This window comes from Podarcis erhardii (genome assembly GCF_964252035.2).
Source record: "Podarcis erhardii genome assembly, chromosome: 8".
In the NCBI taxonomy this organism is placed as follows: domain Eukaryota; kingdom Metazoa; phylum Chordata; class Lepidosauria; order Squamata; family Lacertidae; genus Podarcis; species Podarcis erhardii.
In genome coordinates this window covers 81,408,739-81,431,785 of record NC_138499.1, presented here as the reverse complement: position 1 = coordinate 81,431,785, position 23,047 = coordinate 81,408,739, and the positions used below count along the sequence as shown (strand labels likewise).

At 41.5% G+C, this 23,047-nt stretch overlaps 2 protein-coding genes and 1 long non-coding RNA gene across 5 annotated transcripts in view; 2 read left to right on the top strand and 1 right to left on the bottom strand.

The window, feature by feature from the left end:
* NFX1 (nuclear transcription factor, X-box binding 1) overlaps positions 1-5,715 on the top strand; it is a 37,071-nt gene extending 31,356 nt beyond the window's left edge. The window contains exons 22-24 of one of the 2 annotated variants that reach the window (XM_081872614.1): positions 304-399; positions 1,217-1,318; positions 3,033-5,715. In XM_081872614.1, coding sequence (XP_081728740.1) covers positions 304-399; positions 1,217-1,318; positions 3,033-3,044 — 210 coding nt within the window. In that variant the 3' untranslated portion in view covers positions 3,045-5,715. Of the gene's footprint in view, positions 1-303; positions 450-1,216; positions 1,319-3,032 lie in introns of both variants that reach the window. The other variant, XM_081872613.1, reaches the window with a different exon arrangement.
* Positions 5,716-10,056: 4,341 nt separating this feature from the next.
* Positions 10,057-11,163, top strand: LOC309347965. The gene is made up of 2 exons (XR_014159086.1): positions 10,057-10,431; positions 10,789-11,163. It is a non-coding gene; the product is annotated as an uncharacterized lncRNA (long non-coding RNA).
* A 1,509-nt stretch (positions 11,164-12,672) lies between these two features.
* Positions 12,673-22,377, bottom strand: LOC309347916 (carboxymethylenebutenolidase homolog). 2 transcript variants are annotated; one of them, XM_081872908.1, is made up of 7 exons: positions 22,193-22,377; positions 18,456-18,670; positions 17,303-17,410; positions 15,722-15,864; positions 14,204-14,295; positions 13,626-13,912; positions 12,673-13,329 (listed from the first exon to the last, which is right to left on the bottom strand). In XM_081872908.1, the coding sequence occupies exons 2-6, from the start codon at positions 18,668-18,670 to the stop codon at positions 13,733-13,735; spliced, it is 738 nt and encodes a 245-aa protein (XP_081729034.1). In that variant the 5' UTR covers positions 22,193-22,377; the 3' UTR covers positions 12,673-13,329; positions 13,626-13,732. The 2 variants fall into 2 exon arrangements, with proteins under 2 accessions (XP_081729034.1, XP_081729033.1); XM_081872907.1 differs by having other exon boundaries at positions 12,673-13,337; positions 13,633-13,912.
* Between the last annotated feature and the right edge of the window lie 670 nt (positions 22,378-23,047).

The window sequence follows — 23,047 nt, the reverse complement described above, 5'->3', positions numbered from 1 at the left end:
GAAGTTTACATACGTTTCAGCCATGAACAAAACTAAAATTTATTTTGTAAGATTTCTTTAACTTACGGGGCAGAGAGAAATATGTATATATGATGCACATATGTAAATAAACTCGGATGCTATAGATATTTTTATTATAGCAATTAACAGTTGTGATTCAAAGAAGTGATACATATTTATTGTAGATAGTTCATTCTCTAGTCTTGCAGATTAACACATAACAGAAGCTAGAAACTACATGCTTCATTCTTCTCCAACCTTCATGAAAGAAATACATAAAATAAACATCTCTCTGTAATCCAGAGCAAGCATACAAAGAAGAGCCATTGCTTCCCGCCCATGAACAGAGAACACCGCAGAATCATCCATGAGCTTGCTCAGGCTTACGGCATAGAGAGTGTGAGCTATGATAACGAACCAAAGCGCAATGTTGTTATCAGTGCGGTGAAGTATGTTGTTCCATTTTCTTGTTATAAGTTGCAAAATAACCTCCTTAACAGACACTGTAATATTCGCATTTGTTCTATTTAAGCCTGTTCTGTTTTTGCATTTGCACTGTGCAAACATCTTGTGCGTTCTTTGTGTGCCATGTATTTCAAAACAGCGTTTTGTGTTGCGGAGAGGAATGTGTCCTCATGAACATTTCTGTTGTTGAAAACGTTCCTCATTTGATTCATTATATATATATATTACATATTTGAATTCTGTAATAGTTGGCATCAAGTCAGATTTTCATATAGAGCAAAAGTCAGCATAAGCACCATTAGTTAGTTAGTTAATCAGTCTTCCTCCCAACCCTCATTTTTATAGACTTTGTAGACTTGTCTGTTGTCTTACTGTGGGAGCAGAGAGGAGGGACATTGTTTCTGTCCATCAGTATTAACTTGGTGGATGGGGGTTTTTTTGTTTCTAATTTTCTCTGTATAACACAACTACTCACTAGTATTTCCAAATAACGCATGACATTAAATGAAAGCATTATCCTATCCCACTGGGGTTCTTGTGTGAAGCGAGATCTATACAAAGGACGTGCTTTCCTCCCTTGCTTTCAAAGCCCATTTCTTTTTAAGATTTTGATATAGAAGTGGGTGTGAGGGAATGAGAGGAAGGAAAATCTAGTTGCAGCCATGTAGGCATCCTTTGTCAAAGCTCATTTATATTATGGCTCATTTATATTATGTCAAAGCTCATTTATATTATGGCTCTCTTTCTCCAGAGGGAAATCAGTTTGCCCAACAGTTACTCTGACTTCGCTGCTTACCAAGGAAAGGCAGACGAGGCCCCCACCACCTATTCCTCATCACAAACAATCAGAAAAGTAAGTACTATTGCTTTGAAATATTTGTGCTGTATTTTTTATCAGTGTGTTTTCTGAAATAAGATACATACACTTACAAATGGGCAAGCTGGCAATGCAGCCCAGTCTGTCCTACTGCCGCAGAAGATAGAATCGGGATTTAAAATGATAAAAACAGATTGGAGAACTGGGCCCAATCTAACAAAATCAATTTCAGTAGGGACAAATGTAAGGTTCTGCACTTAGGCAGGAAGAACCAGATGCACAAATATAAGATTGGGGGCACCTGCCTTACTAGCTGTACATGTGAAAAGGATCTAGGGGTCTTAGTGGACCACAAGGTTAACATGAGTCAACAGTGTGATGCAGCAGCAACAAAAGCTAATGCTATTCTAGGCGGCATCAACAAAACTATAGTGTCCAGATCAAGGGAAGTAATAGTGCCACTCAATTCTGCCTTGATCAGACCATACCTGGAATACTGTGTCCAATTCTGGACAACAAAATTTAAGAAAGATGTTGACAAGCTGGAACATTTGCAGAGGAGGGCAACCAAGATGACCAAGGCTCTGGTAACCAAGCCTTATGATGAGCAGTTGAAGAGCTGCGTATGTTTAGGCTGGAAAAGAGGAGACTGAGATATGATAGCCACCGTCAAGTATGTCAAGGGCTGCCACATGGAAGAGGGAACAAGCTTGTTTTTTCCTGCTCTGGAGGGTAGGATTCAAGTTACAAGAAAGGAGATTCCGACTAAACATTAGGAAGAACTTTCTAACAGTAAGAGTTGTTTGACAGGGGAGAGGTCTCCCTTGGGAGGTTATGGACTCTCCTTCCTTGGAGGTTTTTTAGCAGAGGTTGGATGGTCATCTGCCATGGATGCTTTAGCTGAGATCCCTGCATTGCAGACGGTTGGACTAGATGATCTTTGGGTGTAGTTTCCAACTGTACCATTCTGTGATTTTATGAACATCCGAAGGGCTACATCTTCCTTACCGTTGGTCTAGGGCTAGACACTGTCTCCCAAAACCTTGGAAAGACTCCCTCAGTTGATGCCCCAGTCATTTTAAGCCATAGCCACAGCACAAATGTCTTATCCTGCACAAGCATGTAGTTGCGCAATCAGGAAGTGGACTTTGATTTTGAATCCTGTCTTTTTATCTGTAAGGCTGCTAAGTATCAGTGCACTGACTTGTATTCTTCTGATGCAATATTTGGCAGAAGAGTTTTCCAGAAGGTAGTCTCAGTAGGAATCCCACTATAGTAAAACATTTCTGGAGAAAGCAGAATTTAGTTTTAATTAAGAACGGGGTAGGGCAGCCCACCCCACACTTAAACAGGAAGCACACACGTTCATGTTGGTTGTTTGGGAAGAGCAGGACTTAGCATTTTTGTGCAGTCCACACACCCTCACTAGGTGTCTTAAAATGCTTAATTTAGTGGGATTACCTTCTTTCCTTTTGTCATCTTTTTGTTAGTTTACCTTGTTGTAACAGTGCTTAGTCTTACTCTTGAAGTTCCGGAGCTTCTCCTGGTTCCAAGCATAGTCAGGGAACGGAGGGGAAGCCCTTCCCTTTAACATAATTTGTAAGGTGACTCTGCCTGCTGACCAAAACCAACGTGCTATTGTGTCAGTCCAGAATGCCCTGCATTACTGAGAACCCCAAAATTTGATTTTTACCTGAAAGTATCAAATTTTTATTTCTCCTCCCTGCCCCCCATTCTGTTTTAATTTCAGGCACGGGAATAGCAGCACAGAGAGAGGATTCAAAGAGGAGCCTGTGATTGACTACTTTGATGTACAGGACTGAAAAGATGAATGTGAAATTTGTACCGTTGAAAAGTGGAAGTGATGCTACCAATCATTTTTTCCGTTGAAACGCTTTGTACTCAGTGTATCCAAAGTACATCCTGGAAACGGCAGATGAAAAGAAATAGCTTGTCATTCTTTAACCCTCTGTGTGTGTGTAACCAACTTTGGGGTGGGGGTGGGGAAATGAACATAGAATGTAAGTGCAAGTTGTATGTACCTCTCAACCGCCTGCATCTGACGCTGCAAAACCTGTAGTGGTTCGTAAGGACAGAAAAACAAGTTGGCATCTAAGGTAATCTGCTATAAAATATAATGAATTATATCTCCTATGTAAGATAAACTTTTTGTCTGGGTATAAGGCACAGTGAAACAATAGCCCTATGCAAGCTGTCTCCCCTCACTCATGCAAAATTGCACCCACCTTATGTGATTGGCAGCCCTGCCCTCTTGCCATCAATGAGCTGGGGAGAGCTCAGAAGCAGGAAGCTTGTTCCCTGTATGATCAGAAACACCCTGCGCGGTCGGGGCCCTAAATCATTCTGGGAGTATAAACCTGTAGTGCTGGCTCTTTGTTTTAGACCTTCCCCCAACCCCAGTATGGATACAAGCTGGAAGGCAAAGACTCAGGGATGGACAACAAATGCATCTGCAACAAATCCTTAAAAGTTTTCAGCTTAAGGAGACAAGTTAATTGAATTCGTGAAGTACAAAATTAGGGATGTTGATGTATCCAGATGAAATGATGAAAGCCAGCTTTTCAGTCAAAGCATTAGGAGGCATAGTCCCATAGCAATTTGAACTTTGTGCAGCCTAGAAACAGTAGGATTGGTGAGTCAGTAAGTTTATACTTTTTATATCTAAACTTGAGTTGCCTTTGCCATAAGTCTAATGCTGGATATTTTCAGGTGGTAAGTGTATGGAGCTGGGGATTTTTTATGTCATCTGTCAGTTCCTTTTTGTTGTTTTTTTAATGGAAATGACCTTATCGGTTATTCTTCAGTTAGGGTAGCATGTAGCCTTATGCTTTGCGTGTAGCGGTAACAAATAATAATAATAATTTTTTGCATTTTTATCAGTGGCCAGACAGCAATTGAATATGGTTACTGTACTTGAAATGAAATATAAAGCCACCTTATTATTTCTCCTCCTCTTCCTCTTTGCAAACTGTGACCCATATATTTCCTTAACATTCTTCCTGCTTCGTACCCCTTCCTTTTGTGGACAGCTTCAAAGCTACAGGAGTGCCCACATGGATGCACCTTACTAAAAACAATAGTGTGTAAGGATTTTAGATGAGGGTACTGTTTAGTCAATTTTACTTAATTTGTGCCCTGCCTTTCCATTAAATATGTGTAACGGCATTTTATCAGTATGCAGGGGAATCCTGAAGTGGCTTGGACTATCTGTGTCTGCCTTGTGAACACATGCAAGTATCCATTCTTGGTGCATTATGATTTAAAATTAGTGGAATGGTTTGTAACAAGAGAAGAGGCCAAACCCACGTTCCTAGAATTTTTAAGTTCCTGTCGCACAGAGACATTGGGTTAAGTGGCCCTGCAGCACAGACAAGTGATTGTTCTATTATTACACGTTTATTATTATTTAAATACCAAAACGTTGAGCACAATTGCGCCTTTCCCACAGAACCTTAAAGTAAAATGCACTTCCTTTCTGTACATGGAGTGGAGCTGTGCTTCTGGCACCCCTATCCAGTGGTTGGTTTTCCTGCATGGTAGGGATTTTGCACTCACTAACAGTTCTGATGCCCCCACCCCCAAAGACATGCACAAAATAGGTGCTATGTTACAGCTAAAATCACATGAATGCAGAAGGGATCAATCAAGACTCAAGTGGAAGTGCAGCTCTACATTCCTCCAACCAGTACAATGTACTTCTGCTGCATCAATACACAAGAAGGATGTAGCAGAACATTTTGAACAGAGCCCATAAGCACAGAAACGTTTTTTCCTTTTCATTACTTAGCCGTTTTCATTTATGTGGATAGTGGTTTTTAAGTGACTGGTTCTGCTATTGCTTGGTGAAAAAGTGCCATGTGTACATTAAGGGATTAAACTGGTGTTTCTCTTTGTTGGTTTTGTAACATCTCAGCTTTTAAAAAATTGCCATTCTCATTTTATTCACTACTCATTTGGTTTTTGCACATTTTGGTGATCTGAGAGGGAAAAGTCTAATTGGAACAAGTTTTTCAAACTTCTCTTTTGCAATTATAAACAGGGCATTTGGATCCATACATGCAAACAGTGCAGGCAGAATTTTAGGACTGAGGCTTAGTAATAATTACATATTCAAAACTGCTGAGAATACTCAGTGCTTTGTGTGCATCGATTTGTGTGTAATCTAAAGTTGTGAAAATTGCTATGGAAACCATTCCTAATGGCATTTCTCTTGATGTACTTCATGATGAATTAAGTGAATTGATTTATGTTTGGTTTTTAATAAGTTATTTGTCAAAACTTTATATATATATACATACACACACACACGCACACACACACAACTTGCTTGCTTTCAATTCAGTGGTGTAATAAATGACTGACTTTATAAATTTGTAATATAAAACTGTAATAAAGTTCAAATGGATCTTGTCCATCAGTGTTCTGACACCATGCGGATGCTCCTCCAGCTTTAGATCAATATCTTCTATCACCATTTGCAGAAAACTAGCAGTGGAGGACTTTGGGCTTTCTAATTTCAGCGGTGCCCTGTGCAAGGCCAAAATTTGGCACCCTTTCCTCCACCTCTCGCCTTCCACTCCAAGTCATTTTTGTGGCACCCTCTCAGCTCGGCACCCAGTGCAGGCAGACCGGTAACACTCCCCTAAAACTGCCTCTGATCATAGTTCAGACTGATTAGCAAAGCCTAAATTTAATGCCTCATTTGTCCTGACAGCACTTCAAATTTAGCCTTCAGGAGCTGCAGAGCCTCTGGCCACTCCAATGCAAGAGCCGTTCGGATTTTATTCATCAGGTTCCCATGTCTTGTACGTTTCACACCTTTTTAATTAGGGAAGACTCACAATGCTATGCCAGTTTCAACAGCCTCATCCAATAGCACAAAAAAGTCTGTTTTTTGCCTCTTTTAGATCATATTTGGCTGATTTGTCCCCTTAGGTGCCATAGCATTATCACTTTACTAGTAGCTTTTCACACTCTATATCAAACTGTTTGCTGTCACCCTTGGCGAATATAATAATATTTATACATACATACATACATACATACATACATATATACATACCCCGCCCATCTGACTGGGTTTCCCCAGCCACTCTGGGTGGCTCCCAAACTAATATTAAAAACACAATATTTTAAATATTTACCCTTGGTTGCTGGAGTCGTGGTTTCAAGCTGCCATTGGGCTTTCTGGCAAGCCATACCATTTTTGCATGATCTTAAAACATTCATTATTTAATACTATCCCATTGATTCTCCTCTGGTATGATATTAATCTATCCCAATAATATTTATAAAATTCCGCAGTGTACCCATTGCAGCAATTTCTCTCATAATAATTGGTTCTTCCAGGAAGGACTAATCCTCCTTTGTTGGAAATAAACTGTTTACATTTATCTGATAGTTAGAATTTTGCTTCATTGTTCTTTTTCCATGATAAGCAGCAGAGTTTTATTTCCTAATCATCACAACTCTCTGCATTTGTGCCGTACCTCCACCTAGTGGCCAGTATGAAAGTAGCAAAGAATCTGCACTAATTTGTTGAAATTTGTATGACAAGCGAAGTCACACATAGCTGCAACCCTGGATTCAAACAGAAATCAAACATTGCTCTGTGTCTCTTGGTTCCCAGTTTGATACTTATTCTCCAGCTCACATCACTGCAAGCTCTCAACTCTAGCTTTGTCCTTCTAACTATCCCTGAGTTGAGGGCGGGGGGCACCCATTTGCAATCGCGCACAGAGCCCCTTTCCTTCGTTCCCCTTAATGGCCCATCAGCACAGAAAGCTAGCCTGGCTTACATTTTAACACTTGCTGGATCCAGGGATGGAAGGATCTCACATACATCCTACTTCACCCCCCTGCAAGCCATAACACTTATTTCAAATTCAAGTGATACAGACTAGCATCAGCTAATCACCACAGCTCTCCAACACCCCCAAAGAAATTTTGGGGTGGAGGTGGATTGCAAACTTTAGACAACCACCTTAGACAGGAGGCGGGCAGGTGTGGAGGACTCCCTGGTCCTAAATGGGGTAACTGTGCCCCTGAAGGACCAGGAGTCATTTTGGACTCACAGCTGTCCATGGAGGCACAGGTCAATTCTGTGTCCAGGGCAGCTGTTTACCAGCTCCACCTGGTATGCAGGCTAAGACCCTATCTGCCTGTGGACTGTCTTGCCAGAGTGGTGCATGCTCTGGTTATCTCCCGCTTAGACTAATGCAATGCGCTCTATGTAGGGCTACCTTTGAAGGTGACCCAGAAACTACAACTAATCCAGAATGCGGCAGCTAGACTGGTGACTGGGAGCGGCCACTGAGACCACATAACACCAATCTTGAAAGACCTACATTGGCTCCCAGTACGTTTCCGAGCACAATTCAAAGTGTTGGTGCTGACCTTTAAAGCCCTAAACGGCCTCAGTCCAGTATACCTGAAGGAGCGTCTCCACCCCCATCGTTCTACCCGGACACTGAGGTCCAGCACTGAGGGCCTTCTGGCGGTTCCCTCACTGCGAGAAGTAAAGCTACAGGGAACCAGGCAGAGGGCCTTCTTGGTAGTGGCACCTGCCCTGTGGAACGCCCTCCCATCAGATGTCAAAGCGATAAATAACTACCTGACATTCAAAAGACATCTTAAGGCAGCCCTGTTTAGGGAAGTTTTTGATGTTTGATGTATTACGGTATTTTAATTTTTCTTGGAAGCCACCCAGAGTGGCTGGGGAAGCCCAGCCAGATGGGCGGGGTATAAATTATTATTATTTATTTTATATGTGCGCCAAGTTGATCCAGTTTGAAATGCACACTGCAGAGTTCTTTGTGAAAAGAGGATGCAAGGATTGCAGGATAAACAGCCAAACAAAATTTGAAGCTTTCATTTGCAAACCAGATGTTGCAGAAAGGTTTTCTCCCTCATGAAAAAAGTAACTCTGGGAATGAGGAATAGAAATTGGAGTGAAGGAATTAGCCAACCTAGGCTGACTAAATTCGTATACACAAAGGATGGGGTATACTCTGTCACACATACACAATACCAAGGAACCGGGCTATGGGTCTTATAAAAAGCAACTATAGGAAGAAGGCAAGGCCTCAGAGAAGGGGGGGGCCTTTCTGAATTTGCACCGTTTCAGTCTTCTCATGTAGTTGTAATCCTTTTTGTGAGCTGATCCTCTTGGCCCTCTCAGGGGAACGGATAGGTTTCCTTGTACTTTGCTCCTTCAGGGCACAAGAATACAGTGGTACCTCAGGTTACATACGCTTCAGGTTACAGACTCCGCTAACCCAGAAATAGTACCTCGGGTTAAGAACTTTGCTTCAGGATGAGAACAGAAATCGTGTTTTGGCAGTGCTGCGGCAGCAGGAGGCCCCATTAGCTAAAGTGGTGCTTCAGGTTAAGAACAGTTTCAGGTTAAGAACGGACCTCCGGAACGAATTAAGTACATAAGCGGAGGTACCACTGTACCCAGATCGAGCAAGGACCATTTGGCCAGCTCAGAAATACTTGGCTAACTCAGCCCCAAAGGTCCGTGACACGGACAGCAGACGCTAGTCCCTCAGAAACTCCACCAGAGTGCTGCAGCCTCTCTCTGATTTGCCTACCAAGTGGGATGGAGCAGCACTTTGGGATGGAGAATAAAAGGAGCCATTTCTGAGGGAGAGTGATATGATTTGAGGTGGGAGATTGGGGTGAACACTGAGTTTGGCTGAGGGAGAACCGGTTCTGATTTGGGTTGAACATCCGTGCTGAGGAGACTACTGATAAGCAAGAGGAATAAGCCTTGCAGCTTAGATAGAAAGTTGACTGTCTGGGGAAGGTATACAGAAAAGAGTTAACTGGAGGGTGTGCCAGAAAAGTTTGTTTTTTCTTTTTCCCTGCCAGCAAATGTTTAGCGGACAGCAGCTTACAATTTGCTGGGGTTCCAGCAGGAGGGGGAGTTGAAAAGGAGAGGATTTGGAGAGATAGTTCATAGTTTTGGGGGTACTTGGGATTGAGGTTGGGAGAATAGATTGGGAGATAGGAAGCGAGAGGAGAGAGAGTTGGTTCTGGGTAGAAACAGCCACTCTGAGGAATGTATCAAAAGCTAGAGAAAGGAGACTCTGAACTTAGTGTGAAGGACAGTGTGTGATGTCCTGTCAGAGTAATTAGGCCAGTAATTAACTGGGAGGCTGAGGCTGAGCCAGGAGAAGTAGAAGCTGTGAGGATACAGTCTACTTAGGACTCATTCCAGTCTGGAGGGGAGAGATTATTCTACAAAAAGAGAAGATCCCTTGGGTCTGTTACTTGGAGTACCTCAGGAGTAGGGTTGTCTAACCTACAGGAAGTACCACCTTGGTTAAGAACAAAAGTATTAAGCAGTAACAGCTGCGCAACAAGTGAGAAAGCACTGAAGTGAAATAACATCATGATCTATGTTTTACCCACTTGTGTCATAAACTTCCTTTGTTAAAAAAAATCTTTATTGTTTATTTGATCAAATCCTGCCCGAGACTCCAAATTATTAAGTTTTCCCTGACACAAGTCCACCCACAAGACAATCTGAGGTAGTTTGTGGGGATTTGTGTTCTGTGAGGTGGGTGCACTATACAGTGGTACCTCGGGTTACATATGCTTCAGGTTACATACGCTTCAGGTTACACACTCCACTAAGCCAGAAATAGTGCTTCAGGTTAAGAACTTTGCTTCAGGATAAGAACAGAAATCGGGCTCCGGCGGCCTGGCGGCAGCTCTGGCAGTGTGGCAGCAGCAGGAGGCCCATTAGCTAAAGTGGTGCTTCAGGTTAAGAACAGTTTCAGGTTAAGTATGGACCTCCGGAACGAATTAAGTACTTAACCTGAGGTATCACTGTATTTAAGTGAGAGCAGGCCCAAGAACGCCAGGGGGAAAAGTGCTGTTGTGCCATCTTAATGGGCTGAGTCTGAGGAGAGGTAGAACCTGTGGAAATACATGCTACCCGGATCACATTCCTGTCAGGAGGCGAGAGTTCTTCTAGGTAAAGGAGACTCCCATGCCAGTAACAAGGGGTGAGGCGATCCTCTGGGTCTGATAGACTCATCCGAATACCTCAGGGGTGGGATTGCTAAGAGAGTGGGTAACTTGACAAAAAGTACTCCTTACTCGTGAACGGTACAGTGGTGCCCCGCAAGACGAACGCCTCGCAAGACGGAAAACCCGCCAGATGAAAGGGTTTTCCGTTTTGGAGGCACTTCGCAAAACGAATTTCCCTATGGGCTTGCTTCGCAAGACGAAATGTCTTGCGAGTTCCTGCGGGTTTTTCCCCCTTTCCCCCCCTTTTCCTAAGCCGCTAAGCTGCTTATCAGCTGATCCGCTGATAAGCCGCTTATCAGCTGATCCGCTAAAAGCCGCTAAACCGCTAATAGCGCTAATCCGCTAGGATGTCAATGGGCTTGCTTCGCAAAACGAAAAAACCGCTATACGAAGAGCCTCACGGAACGGATTAATTTCGTCTTGCGAGGCACCACTGTATTAAGCTGTGAAGGAAGCCGTGCCGTGTCAAAAGAAGTCCACTGTAATAACAAAGTAAAGGAACGAGAGTGAAGCAGCAGAAACTGAGTCAAGCATTTCACCACCTATTGTAGAAACCCCTCTGTTCTCGAACCCAATTAATAAACCGTGTTAAAACCTGAAGCACCTGCCCAAACTAAACGTAAGGACATAGAAAAGAGTAAGAGAAACTGAAGTGCAACAACAAATTTTGAGCAAAGGGAGTTAAAAAGAGAAGCTGTGCCTGTACTACTGTGTTTAAGCCTGAGACATCCTTGTATTTAGTTTAAGTAATTTAGTTCTACCTGAAAGAACATGTCTCCTGACACAACTTTATTTCACCAACTTCTTTTTTTGTGTGTGTAAATAAAACTTTCCTTGTTGGATTAGCTCATGGCTGAATCGCAGATTCCCTCACACAACACACACACACACCCGCCACCAGATAGCCTGAGGTAAATTGTAGACATTCATTTAATTGGTGTACCGTGAGGTAGCAGTTAGCAGAGTGAGTCGGCTACAGATTAGAAAAACGAAGGAAAACAGTGCCAGATTTTCCAAAATTATGAGTATTGCCAGAGGCCTGTAAAAATCAAAACAGGAAAGGGACTATCTCTTACTCTACCAAGTTTCCAGAATACATCTTTCCTAGTTATACAAAAGGCTCCAACTATGGTTTCAACATGTTCCAAAGAAGTGTACCTAGGGAAGTTTATTCATCAGCCTCACCTCACAATATTTGTAGTGCTGAGGTTTTTGTGCAAACTTCCTTAACCACAGCTAAGGATGAGCAAAGCTATCAATTTCTGTTTTTCATTTTTATAGCTTTAAATTCTGTTTGTCACATTTCTGCATCATATATATAGACTGCAACATAACAGTACTGAGTAACAAAAGAAAAAATAATATATTTATTTGCATATATCTCCATTTATTTGCATATCTACCATTTTTTAAAGAAAGTTTTCATGAAAACTCATCAGCATTTGATATTTTATCCTAATAAACATATTTTGTATGCAATTTTGTCTAAGATATATTTATTCAAACAAGTTCCGCTAATATAATGCGCCTTTTCACTTATACAGTGGTACCTCAGGTTACATACGCTTCAGCTTACATACGCTTCAGGTTACAGACTCCGCTAACTCAGAAATAGTGCTTCAGGTTAAGAACTTAGGTTCAGGATGAGAACAGAAATCATGCTCCGGCGGCACGGCAGCAGCAGGAGGCCCCATTAGCTAAAGTGGTGCTTCAGGTTAAGAACAGTTTCAGATTAAGAACGGACCTCCAGAACGAATTAAGTTCTTAACCTGAAGTACCACTATATTCATTTTTATATACAGGTGGCGACCATTTTAGGCATATCCAAATCATGCACGATCACTGACGTGCTGGCCCTTTTGCACCTGGAAGAGGGTGGAATGGAGACAGAACGGAATGGGGTGCACTTATGCAAGCTCCACTGTTTTGTGTGGGGTCTGAGAATGGAACCCCCATGTGAATTGGTCTCAGCGTGTACACTTTATATACATTTTCCCCTAATGTATGCATCATGTAAACCTTTTCGGACTGGAGAATCATAGAGTTGGAAGGGAGCCAAGGGTCATCTAGTCCAACCCCTTTCAATGCAGGAATCTCATCTAAAGCATCCATGACAGATGGCCACCCAATTCTTCATTCAGAAGTGCACTGCAAAAATCTGGAGAAGCAAATTTCTAAGGGTAGCTGCAATTTGGTTCACATCTTGCTATGGGAAGCATAAATCAGATAAATTTGCAGGAAAATATGTACCGAACTGAGTTTCTCCCCAATCGCTAACCACAGCTAATGGACATATTCCCTTAGGCACCCAATGAATATAAATATGATGCAATTCAATTTAAAACTTTATTGAATAGAGGAATCAGCATAGGAAATTTATACCAAACGTTATTTCTTTATGTTTCAGGACTATGGTACCAAGGAAAAGAAAACAGCTTTTCTGCTCCTAACCAATTACTCGGTCACTTTATTTATTGGTTGATTCAGTTGGTTTTGCCCATGAGTAGACTGTGGTTAATTAATGCACTGTACTCTGGCAGGGGAAGACCAGGACCTGCCATTTGCAATAGCTACTGTATGTCTCTCACACACTTTCTCTCTACTTGGGTATGGTCTACTTGTAAGCAGTGGCAGTAGCTCAGCTCATGATACCTCCCTAACTAGCTAAATCTACAATGGCTTGGTTGAGTGGTGATGGTGAATCAGGACTAGGAAGAGGCAAAACAACAGGCGAAATGTTGTTCATCTTTGGCTGGCTGAGAGATGGGTAGTGCAGCAGACACACTGAAGTCTACTCCTGCCCTGAGGTTCACCAGCTGAGCATCCTAGTGCCTAAGGGAGAGGATTAGTGAGTAGTGAACTGCTCAGGCACAGGTTGCTGAATGGAGCAAAGTCAGGTAGCTGTTGCTATCACCACCAGCAGATGGGTCTGTCTGCGCATTTGTGTGCATGAGGAAGGATGTTTTGGGGCAAATAGATTAAGTCTGTGGTACAGTGGTGCCCCACAAGACGAATGCCTCGCAAGACGAAAAACCCGCTAGATGAAAGGGTTTTCCGTTTTTCGAGGCGCTTCGCAAGACGAATTTCCCTATGGGCTTGCTTCGCAAGACGAAAACGTCTTGTGAGTCTTGCGAGTTTTTTCGCTTTCCCCCCCTTTTCTAAGCTGCTAAGCCGCTAATAGCGCTAATCAGCTAAGCCGCTAATGGGCTTGCTTCGCAAGACGAAAAAACCGCAAGACGAAGAGACTCGCGGAACGAATTATTTTCGTCTTGCGAGGCACCACTGTATATTTTAATGTTAAATGTTACAAATGTTTCCTTCTGGAAATTTTAAAAGCATATCCTTGTCACTAATTTTTCCATGATGCGTTTTTGGATGAATAGACAGTTAGATGTATCTACTCAGCCAATTCAGCATGTCCTTCCTTGCTTCTTCAATGTAAGGTCTGTCTTGAGGGTTAATATCTTCCCTTTTACGATGTACAAAACCATGAGTTTGTCCGGGATATATTTTCACTTCATGCTCAACTTTGCATTGCTGTTTCAGCTTCTGTTCAAGGGCAGTGACCTGAAAAAAAAAATACCCTCACATTACTGGTACTGAAATAATTTCTTTATGAGATTGCCAGAGTTCACTTGTCACATCTTGGAACAGAGATAAAAAAAATGGTATAAATATATGACCTTCAGATCTCCAAGAGAAATATCAACTCAGCCAGCCAGAATAGCAAGCATACTATGGATTTAGGATAATTGTAAGCCATTCCCTACCCCCAAAAAAGTATTTTCTTCAGCAAAATTTATACACCAGGAACATTGCTCCTGATTCAGGAACTCAGTTTTTGAAATAATGCCTTACTTGGTCAAGAGGAATTACTTCATCTTTCTCTGCAAAAATGAAAAAGGTGGGGTTCATCAGGTTGCAACTGTCCTCTGTAAATTTGATCACTCCTAGAATGCATTCAACAATAAAAGTTACATTAAAACGAAGCATGCCAAACACTTTCAGTAAGAGTGCAATATTTAACATTTTGCATGCAAATCCTTTCATATACAGTGGTGCCTCACAAGACGAAATTAATCCGTTCCGCGAGTCTTGCGGTTTTTTCGACTTGCGAAGCACGGCTATTAGCGGCTTAATGGCTATTAGCGGCTTAGCGGCTTAGCGGCTATTAACGGCTTAGCGGCTATTAGCAGCTTAGCGGCTTTAAGAAAAAGGAAACAAACTCGCAAGAACTCGCAAGACGTTTTGTCTTGCGAAGCAAGCCCATAGGGAAATTCGTCTTGCGCAACGACTCAAAAAACGGAAAACTCTTTCGTCTTGCGCGTTTTTCGTCTTGCGAGGCATTCGTCTTGCGAGGTACCACTGTATTTTTATTTTGCCAAAGGTTCAAAATCAGAGATGAGCAACGGTATATTTGTCTCCTTAAAGTGAATCCCATATAGACAAGGACTTGAAGAGCGAAAGGACTGGTCAAAGTCATATTGATGTTGACAAGTTTGACTTGCAGGTAAATTCCAAGTCAACATCCCATGAAATATTTTGATCTGGTTAAGTTAGTAAAATGCATCCTTTCATATTGGTGCTCATGCAAAGCCTGACATTAAGCACCAGTATATAATAGGCTCCTAATATTGACACATGCTCTAATGGACGAGTGTCCATTAAAGGAAAGTCCTATTGAATCAAACAACAGCCTATCTGGTTCAACATTCTGTTTTTTTAAGGTGCCTCTGGAAAGCTCATCTGCAGGACATGGAAGTAATATCCATCTTTGATTGTTGCTCCCATGCAATTGTTATTCAGCGGCGTGCTGCCGCCTCTAAACATAGAAGGTTCATCCCAGCAAACAGGCTCTTGGATATGCCCAAAATATCTCTTGGGATCCTCAGAATGATTAAAATAGCTTAAAATTCCAGTCATTTAACAGCACATATGGAGCAAAAGAAAATACAAAAATGATTTCTGGTGCCTTTCAGGTACTGAATGAATGTAATTTCAGAGAAAAATAATAGGATCTTATAATAATCAGAGGTCTGTGGTTCCTTCAATTGTTCTGGCAGCTATATTCCAATAAAACCTCCTTCTAAAAGATTTGCTTTAGGGTGGAGTGAAAGAAAAAAAGGAATCACTGAGCTAGCCTAGAATAAGTTTAGAGTGGTGATGAAAAACCAGGCATAACTATTTCAAATGAGGAAGTACAGATTAGGTGATACGAGTTGCATGTGAACAGCTTCTGTGCAAAGTATAACAGGGATATATTTTCTAAAACCTGGTGCAAGTGTCAAAAACATTGTGCTGCAAAGAAAAGCATATTCTGGCCATTATTTCTAACGCACACAGTGATATCAATATTCTTATTGTAGCTACACATACCATAGAGGGATACGCCCGCCTTAAAGATAGAATATTTCAACATCAGATGATGTACTGCAGCTCCACCCCAACAAAATCCAATGACACCTATCTTCTTTGCATTACATTGTTCCTTCAGATACTGCAAGACAACATCGGTTTCCCTAAAGCACAGAAATATAAGTGAACGAAAAAGCACCAGTGAAAAGACACCCACATAAATTTGCACAATGTTGAGAATTTAAGGGTATAAACAACAAAAAAAGGCTTAATGGGGCCAAAGGACTGCTGCAAACTTCCTTTGTAAGTACTGGCAAATTTGCCAGTAAAGTCTTTTGTTAGGGAAATTATAGTTAATTTGCCCACAGGCTTAAAAAATGGCAGGAGACAAATTTAGAAAGTGAGAATAATATTGGCAAAAGACATTTGTTTCTTATCTTCTTTGGGAGGGAAACTGCAGTTTTTTAATGGAACAGAGAAAGTGGCAAAGGGTAAGCTTTGCCCTGTTGAAAGCTCATTTTATTTTTGTATGTGTGGAAAGTGCTTCTTTTGACATCTGATTTGGGACAGAGGTTTGCTTTTTGTAATGTTTAAACTCTTGGTCTCCACCTACAGTCAATATTTTTTTAATGAAGTCAGATATTGCAAAGCTCCTTTAGGACTTTAGGACTCTCTCTTCATCCAAAAGAAACAAAACTCCGGCAATCGCCGTACCCCATAAGTTCTCACGATCACTTAAAAAAAGTATCATTTCAGAATCCAGCTGTGTAGCTCAGGATCCAACTGCCATTCAATGATTTGATGGAATGGAAAGACAAAGCTGGGTGCTATACTTTTATTTCAAATCTACAGATGATCCCACCCTTGTGAAGATGCAAAACAGAATGGGAGATGGTGCAACGTTGTGACACCTTTGCAGGCCAATGAACATGGGAAAACAACCACAGATTTGTTGTTGTTTAGTTGTTTAGTCATGTCGTGACCCCATGGACCAGAGCACGCCAGGCACTCCTGTCTTCAACCACAGATTAGTGCCCTTTAAAAACTCTCAACCCAAGAGGTTGGTAGAAGATAATTCCACGGCCAATTTTTTTTGCATAGATTTTAAAATTTCATTTTATAATTATATAAAACAGAGAAAACTGTTATGAGAACAGATGAGAATTAAAAGCGGATAAAGAATAAAATAATGAGTACAGTTACATATGGGTAAAAAAATAACAAGCTCCAAGTAAATAATCTTAGTGCTAAAACCCAAAAAATCTTGCCCTAATTTACATTCCCACCATAAATGATAATATAGCCAATGGTGCTGAACAGTTTTATCAGAGGGAGATGTTCAAACCGAACATGGTCCAAATCTGCAAATCCTCTCTCCACATTTACAGTTTAATCTGATCAGTCATACCATCAGCCTCAAAAATCCACAGCAGGAAGCAGTGGTTTTTTTTTTCTGGGGGTACATGGGGGTATACATACCCCTAAACATTTTGTGAATCTAAGTTTGGCCTCATTGAGGGGCAGTATTTCAATATGAGTTGGAAAATGAGAGTACCCCTAAACATTTTTTAATGAAAAAAATAAATTAACTTAAACCCTTACTTGTTGATATTCTTGGAATCTCGTGTTTTTAGCCAGTCATCAAATGCAGACCAATCATTAGATAGCTTCCAAGCTTCTTGTCCCTTATAAAAGTCTGGACAAATTGCTCTGCATAGAAAATAAATTAAAGTTCATTCTTCAAATATCACAGCACTGGTATAAATACAACTAATCCAGAATATGACAGCTAGACTGGGAACAGCCACTGGGCCCATATAACACTGGTCCCAAAGGATCTACACTGGCTCCCAGCACGTTTCTGAGCACAATTCAACGTGTTGGTATAGACCTTTAAATCCCGAAACAGCCTCGGCCTTGTATACCTGAAGGAGCATCTCCCTCTCTATTGTCCAGTCTGGACACTGAGATCTAGCTCTGAGGGCCTTTTGGTTGTTCCCTCATTGCGAGAAGTGAAATTACAGGGAATCAGGCAGAAGGCCTTCTCGGTAGTGGCACCCGCCCTGTGGAACACCATGTCACCAGATGTCAAGGAAATAAACAACTATCTGATTTTTAGAAGGCACCTGAAGGCAGCCCTGTATAGGGAAGTTTTTTTTAATGTTGGATGTTATAGTTTAAGAGAAACAGTGTGATGTAACCAGAAAGCAGGGAGGAACTGGAATGTGACCTGCAGAGCAAGAGAAGCTGGTGCCTTTTTGGGGGGGTGCTGAGAACTCTTCCATTATAGATTTCAGGTTGTTTATATGTGTAAATCAGGGTGGCCCAATGTGTATTCTCACTTGCTCCCCTTGCAATTTCTTGTAGGTCTCCAACATATACTATTAATCAGAATAGGACAGAGCGCCTTCTCAGAAGGCAGAGGGCCTTCTCAGTAGTGGCACCCTCCCTGTGGAACGCCCTCCCTTCAGATGTTAAGGAGATTAAGAACTACATAACTTTTAGAAGACCTCTGAACGCAGCCCTGTATCAGGAAGTTTTTAATGTTTGGTGCTTTATTATGTTTATTTATATTCTGTAAGCTGCCCAGAGTGGCTTGGATATAAATAGTACACATTTACTACTTCAGCTAAAGGTAAAAAGTTTAGCCAAGCAAAGTATTTTTGGACAACTACATCAGCTTGCACTTTGCATTCACAATTCATAATGTCAACTGAAAGAGATAAGACTAAGAAAAATAGAGACAATTTCTCACGTATATCCATGGGATGCGAGCATATCTGCTATGTATCTGGTGTTTGGCAGCTGCCATCCAAAAATGTCATGAATCACAATCACAGCTTTGTCTGTGCTGTGGGAGGGCTTGTTGATGTAGGCCTTGATGTGCCCAACAGAAATTTCTTGCCCATGCCCTTCATATTCAAATTTGTCTCCAATATCACATGGACATGGTTTTTCTTCATTAGCCATCTGTAAAGTTTTAAAGATGCATAAAGGTTAATGTAACTAAAGTTTAACAGGAATAAGTCTGTATACTGTACAGTTGTTGCAGGTGGTTGTTGGAGTCTGCACGAGTGCTCTGTGACGCATAGAGTCAGATAAAAACATATCAGATACATCAAAATTCTCAAAAGATCAACTCACGGAATCCTAGAGGAATTGCTGATTTTTAACTAGGGCCACCATAAATGGCACAATGATTTTCTTGGCACCTTAAAGCTCTTTCTGTGAATGGAAAAGTGTTCACGTTCATGGAATGAGGCTTCCCCCATCTCCCCTTTCCCTTTGTTGTCTCTTGCAACCTTTGTTAATTAGGTCTTCTTTAAACTTATTATCTGGGTTCTGGGGTCCTATATGGAAGGAACAGTTCCACTTATTGTATGAACCAAAGTTTGGTTTCAGGAAGCCATGATGATGATCATATGCCTAAGTCAAAGGCTGGAGGAGCAGAAAAAACATCCTTGAACACATGAATCATTCTTCCTAACACACACACAAAAACCTAGAATTTTCTTAGGCTTGCTTCTTTTTCCCTTTTTTTCTCTTTCTAATCCTAATGGGTTGTTTTTTGCTCAGGAATCTTCCAATGGAAACCTCACTGGAGTGATATGGACCTTTGATTCATTATTCCCCAAGGCCCTAAGATTTTACTTTAAAATCTTAAGTCGCTTTCCCTATGTTGTTTTAGAATATAAGAATGCCTTTATCATATCATGATTTTTTCTTTGGTACTTTTGCTCTTTAATTACCTGGACTGGAGGGAGGATGCTAGGAAAATAATTGCTTTCTTATATACCTTACGCAGCTAATGCAAATAGCTTTATATTTTTCTATCTAGTGCTTATAATAGATTCGTAATGGTTTCATTTATTCATGTAATTCGTGTTATATAATTATATTACTTCTATATCAATTACTATTTTAAATGCATATTTATTATTTTTCACCATTTGTCACTTGTTTGTAGATAAATTTCTAATTCACTTTCTTTTGGTGTGGTTCTGGCTTTTTGGTCACTATCCATATGCTCATTGGAGTCAATTAATATAGTTTGAATTTAGGACCTGTTTTTCCACACAGGTTTGGGGACCCTTGGGAATTATTTCTGTTGGCTAGAAATGCAAGGAAGGAGGGTGAAAATGTGACTGGAAGACCTACCAATGTGCATAAAGTGAGCGGCAGTCCTAAGATTGGAGAAATGTACTGCTGAATTCAGTGGGGGTTACTGCCAAGTAGTTACAGCCTAAATCATACCAAAGGTAGCAAGAGGCCAGGGGAAACATGACAACTGTTATGCAATCTGGGATGACTTTATTGATTATGCAAACCATGAGGCATATGGTAGAACAGTGCCTATGGTCTTTAGCGCAGTTTGGCATTCATGAAGCACATATTTTAATCACTATTTTTTTCCCCTTTCCTCATGTCTTTGTATAAAACCCTGCATACCAGAATGGCTGCTGATGCAATCTATCTTTTTCTTTGTGGCCAACAATGGATGTTCCTATGCATCATTTAATGTTAAGATTGTGATGGTTTTAGCATATACACTTCAGCAAAGCTCTGTTGGTGTACTTGGGGATGACTCTCTGATGGTAGTTGTTTCATTTTTCATTTTGATTTTCTGTAATTGTGTAACTGTTACGTGAAAGTAAATACAGTAATACCTCATGTTACATCCGCTTCATGTTACGTTCTTTCAGGTTACGTCCCGCAGCGACCCGGAAGTACCAGAAAGGGTTACTTCCGGGTTCCGCCACTCACACATGCACAGAAGCGCAAAATGACGCCACGCGCATGCACAGAAGTGGCGAATCGCAACCCGCACATGCTCAGACGTGCTGCTGCAGGTTGCGTTCTTTTCATGTTGCAAACGGGCCTCCGGAACAGATCTCGTTCGCAACCAGAGGTACCACTCTGTCTGTGTGTGTTTTGTGTGTGTGTGTGTGTATTAAAGAAGTCAGAGAGGCTAAAGGGCAGAATCGAATTATTTATCTTTGCAGTTTGTTCATGGCAACAATGGAACAGCAGTTAATGAATAACCCAATATCTTGTTTGTGCTGGTCCCATGATGTCCTTGTGATAATTTTAATCTCTTCGCAGACATGGTATTTTCTCACACAGTTAACAGTCACCAAACAACATTTCTTGGGGTTTCTCCATAGTGTTCAGAATTCTTTATGTCTTTGCACAGGGGTCAGCAAACTTTTTCAGCAGTGGGCTGGTCCACTGTCCCTCAGACTTTGTGGGAGGCCGGACTATATTTTGAAGGAAAAAAATGAACGCATTCCTATGCCCCACAAATAACCCAGAGATGCATTTTAAATAAAATCACACATTCTACTCATGTAAAGACACCAAGCAGGCCCCAAAAACAACCCAGAGATGCATTTTAAGTAAAAGGACACATCCTACTCATGTAAAAACACGCTGATTCCCAGACCATCTGTGGGCCAGATTTAGAATAGGCGATTGGGCCAGATTCAGCCCCCGGGCCTTAGTTTGGCTACCCATGTGTTTGCACGTTGATTTTGGGAAGTATACTGGAGCCCTTCCACCAATCTTAAAATGGGTGGTACCGACATGCAATGAGGAAAATGGGAGCCCTAGCTGGGAAAGATGGTGCGTCAGATGCTGTTGCAAAAGCCCCCAGCTACTCTTATTATTACAGAATGCTTCATCGTGTGGCCACAAGTTAAGTCTGGGGCCAGGGCAGGGGGTACAGTCCAGATCTAGCTCCAGAGGGTGGCAAGTCTGGGCATTTGCTCCACCTCAACAGTGATATGATTTTTGCTTTGCAGAAGAGTTCCCCAAAATGTCAGGATCTATGTGAGATAATAAGGGACGTGGGTGGCGCTGTGGGTTAAACCACAGAGCCTAGGGCTTTCCAATCAGAAGGTCGGCGGTTCAAATCCCTGCGATGGGATGAGCTCCTGTTGCTCGGTCCCTGCTCCTGCCAACCTAGCAGTTCGAAAGCACGTCAAAGTGCAAGTAGATAAATAGGTACCGCTCCGGTGGGAAGGTAAACGGCATTTCCATGTGCTGCTCTGGTTTTGCCAGAAGCGGCTTAGTCATGCTGGCCACATGACCCGGAAGCTGTACACCGGCTCCCTCGGCCAATAAAGCGAGATGAGCACCACAACCCCAGAGTCGACCATGACTGGACCTAATGGTCAGGGCTCCCTTTACCCTTTTATGTGATATAATGCATGGCCTCCATGCTTGCCTTTTTTACAGTTAAGGAAGCCCAAGTCCGTGGGTTGCCAAAATCCTGGAACTGGCGCTGTGTCTCTCTGCCAATAGTTCTACACATTTTGAAATAGATGTGGGTAAATCGAACCTTACTAAAAGTGCAGGAGAACCGATGAGCGAGCTGTTGCCGCCAGTTATTTTTATCAAGGCACCATACACTCATGAGGGCATCTCTGCCTCCCTCCCACTCAACTTCCTGCAGAAAACACTTTGGCATATCACGCTGGGACTCTTACGTACCTGAAATTCCAAAGTTCTCCGTTTTCTTTTCTTCTGGCAGGTTAGAAAGGGTTATTTCCCAAAGCTGTGAAAGATTTTTGAAAGGGAAAAGAAATCAGCTCGTCTGCTAATGGGTGCTGCGGCTTCTCCCACACAGCTTCCCTGAGTGGGCCTGCTGCAGCCTTCATGTGAAAGAAAAAAGAATTTGCTTATTACAAAACAGCACCAGAGGTGACCCAGAATAACCCAGCTAGGAAGTGGGAGGAGGCTTGAACTCCTCCCCCTCTGAGCTTCCAATCGTGCTTCTTTAGCATACAGTAGTCTTCTCTGTTTCCTTATTTATTTCTAACCCATGCAACTGTGCACACGAAACGTAAAAAACAACATCTTGCCACAGCTCTGCTGTTTTTGCTGTTTAAAAAAATCTACTTTATTCTATCTCACTAGTTACTAGTTACTCACTACAGGTAGTACTTTATTCTATCTCATTAGTTGTGAACATGTGTATGAACTTAACAGTGCTTAGCTTATTTTTTTTAGTTGCTATTCTGCTCATGTTAATATTGTTTTATAGATTATAAATGCCACATTGATTTGTTAACCGTATAACCTTTGCTGCAATTGTGATGTATAGCTTATTTTTGAAGTTGCCATTTTGTTAATAGGGTTTTATAAATTGTGATTGTTCCATTGAGGAGTTGTTAACTACTTTATATGATTCATGCTATATTTGTGATGTTCTTTATGTTTTATTATGTTATTGTTATTTATCGTTTGCTTTGAGATTCATTGGAATGAAAAGCGGCATAGAAATGAGATAAATCCAATCAAACAAATCATTAATTAATGATTACTTAATATATATATTCATTACGC

What these genes read in the sequence shown, in the direction of transcription:
- LOC309347916 (XM_081872908.1), bottom strand. Translation starts at nt 18,670, where the DNA reads ATGGCTAATGAAGAAAAACCATGTCCATGTGATATTGGAGACAAATTT. An exon ending in CTCGCATCCCATGGATATAC is followed by an intron (nt 17,411 to 18,455) that starts GTGAGAAATTGT and finishes TTTTCTATGCAG; the next exon opens with AGCAATTTGTCCAGACTTTT. An exon ending in GGCGGGCGTATCCCTCTATG is followed by an intron (nt 14,296 to 15,721) that starts GTATGTGTAGCT and finishes AATGCATTCTAG; the next exon opens with GAGTGATCAAATTTACAGAG.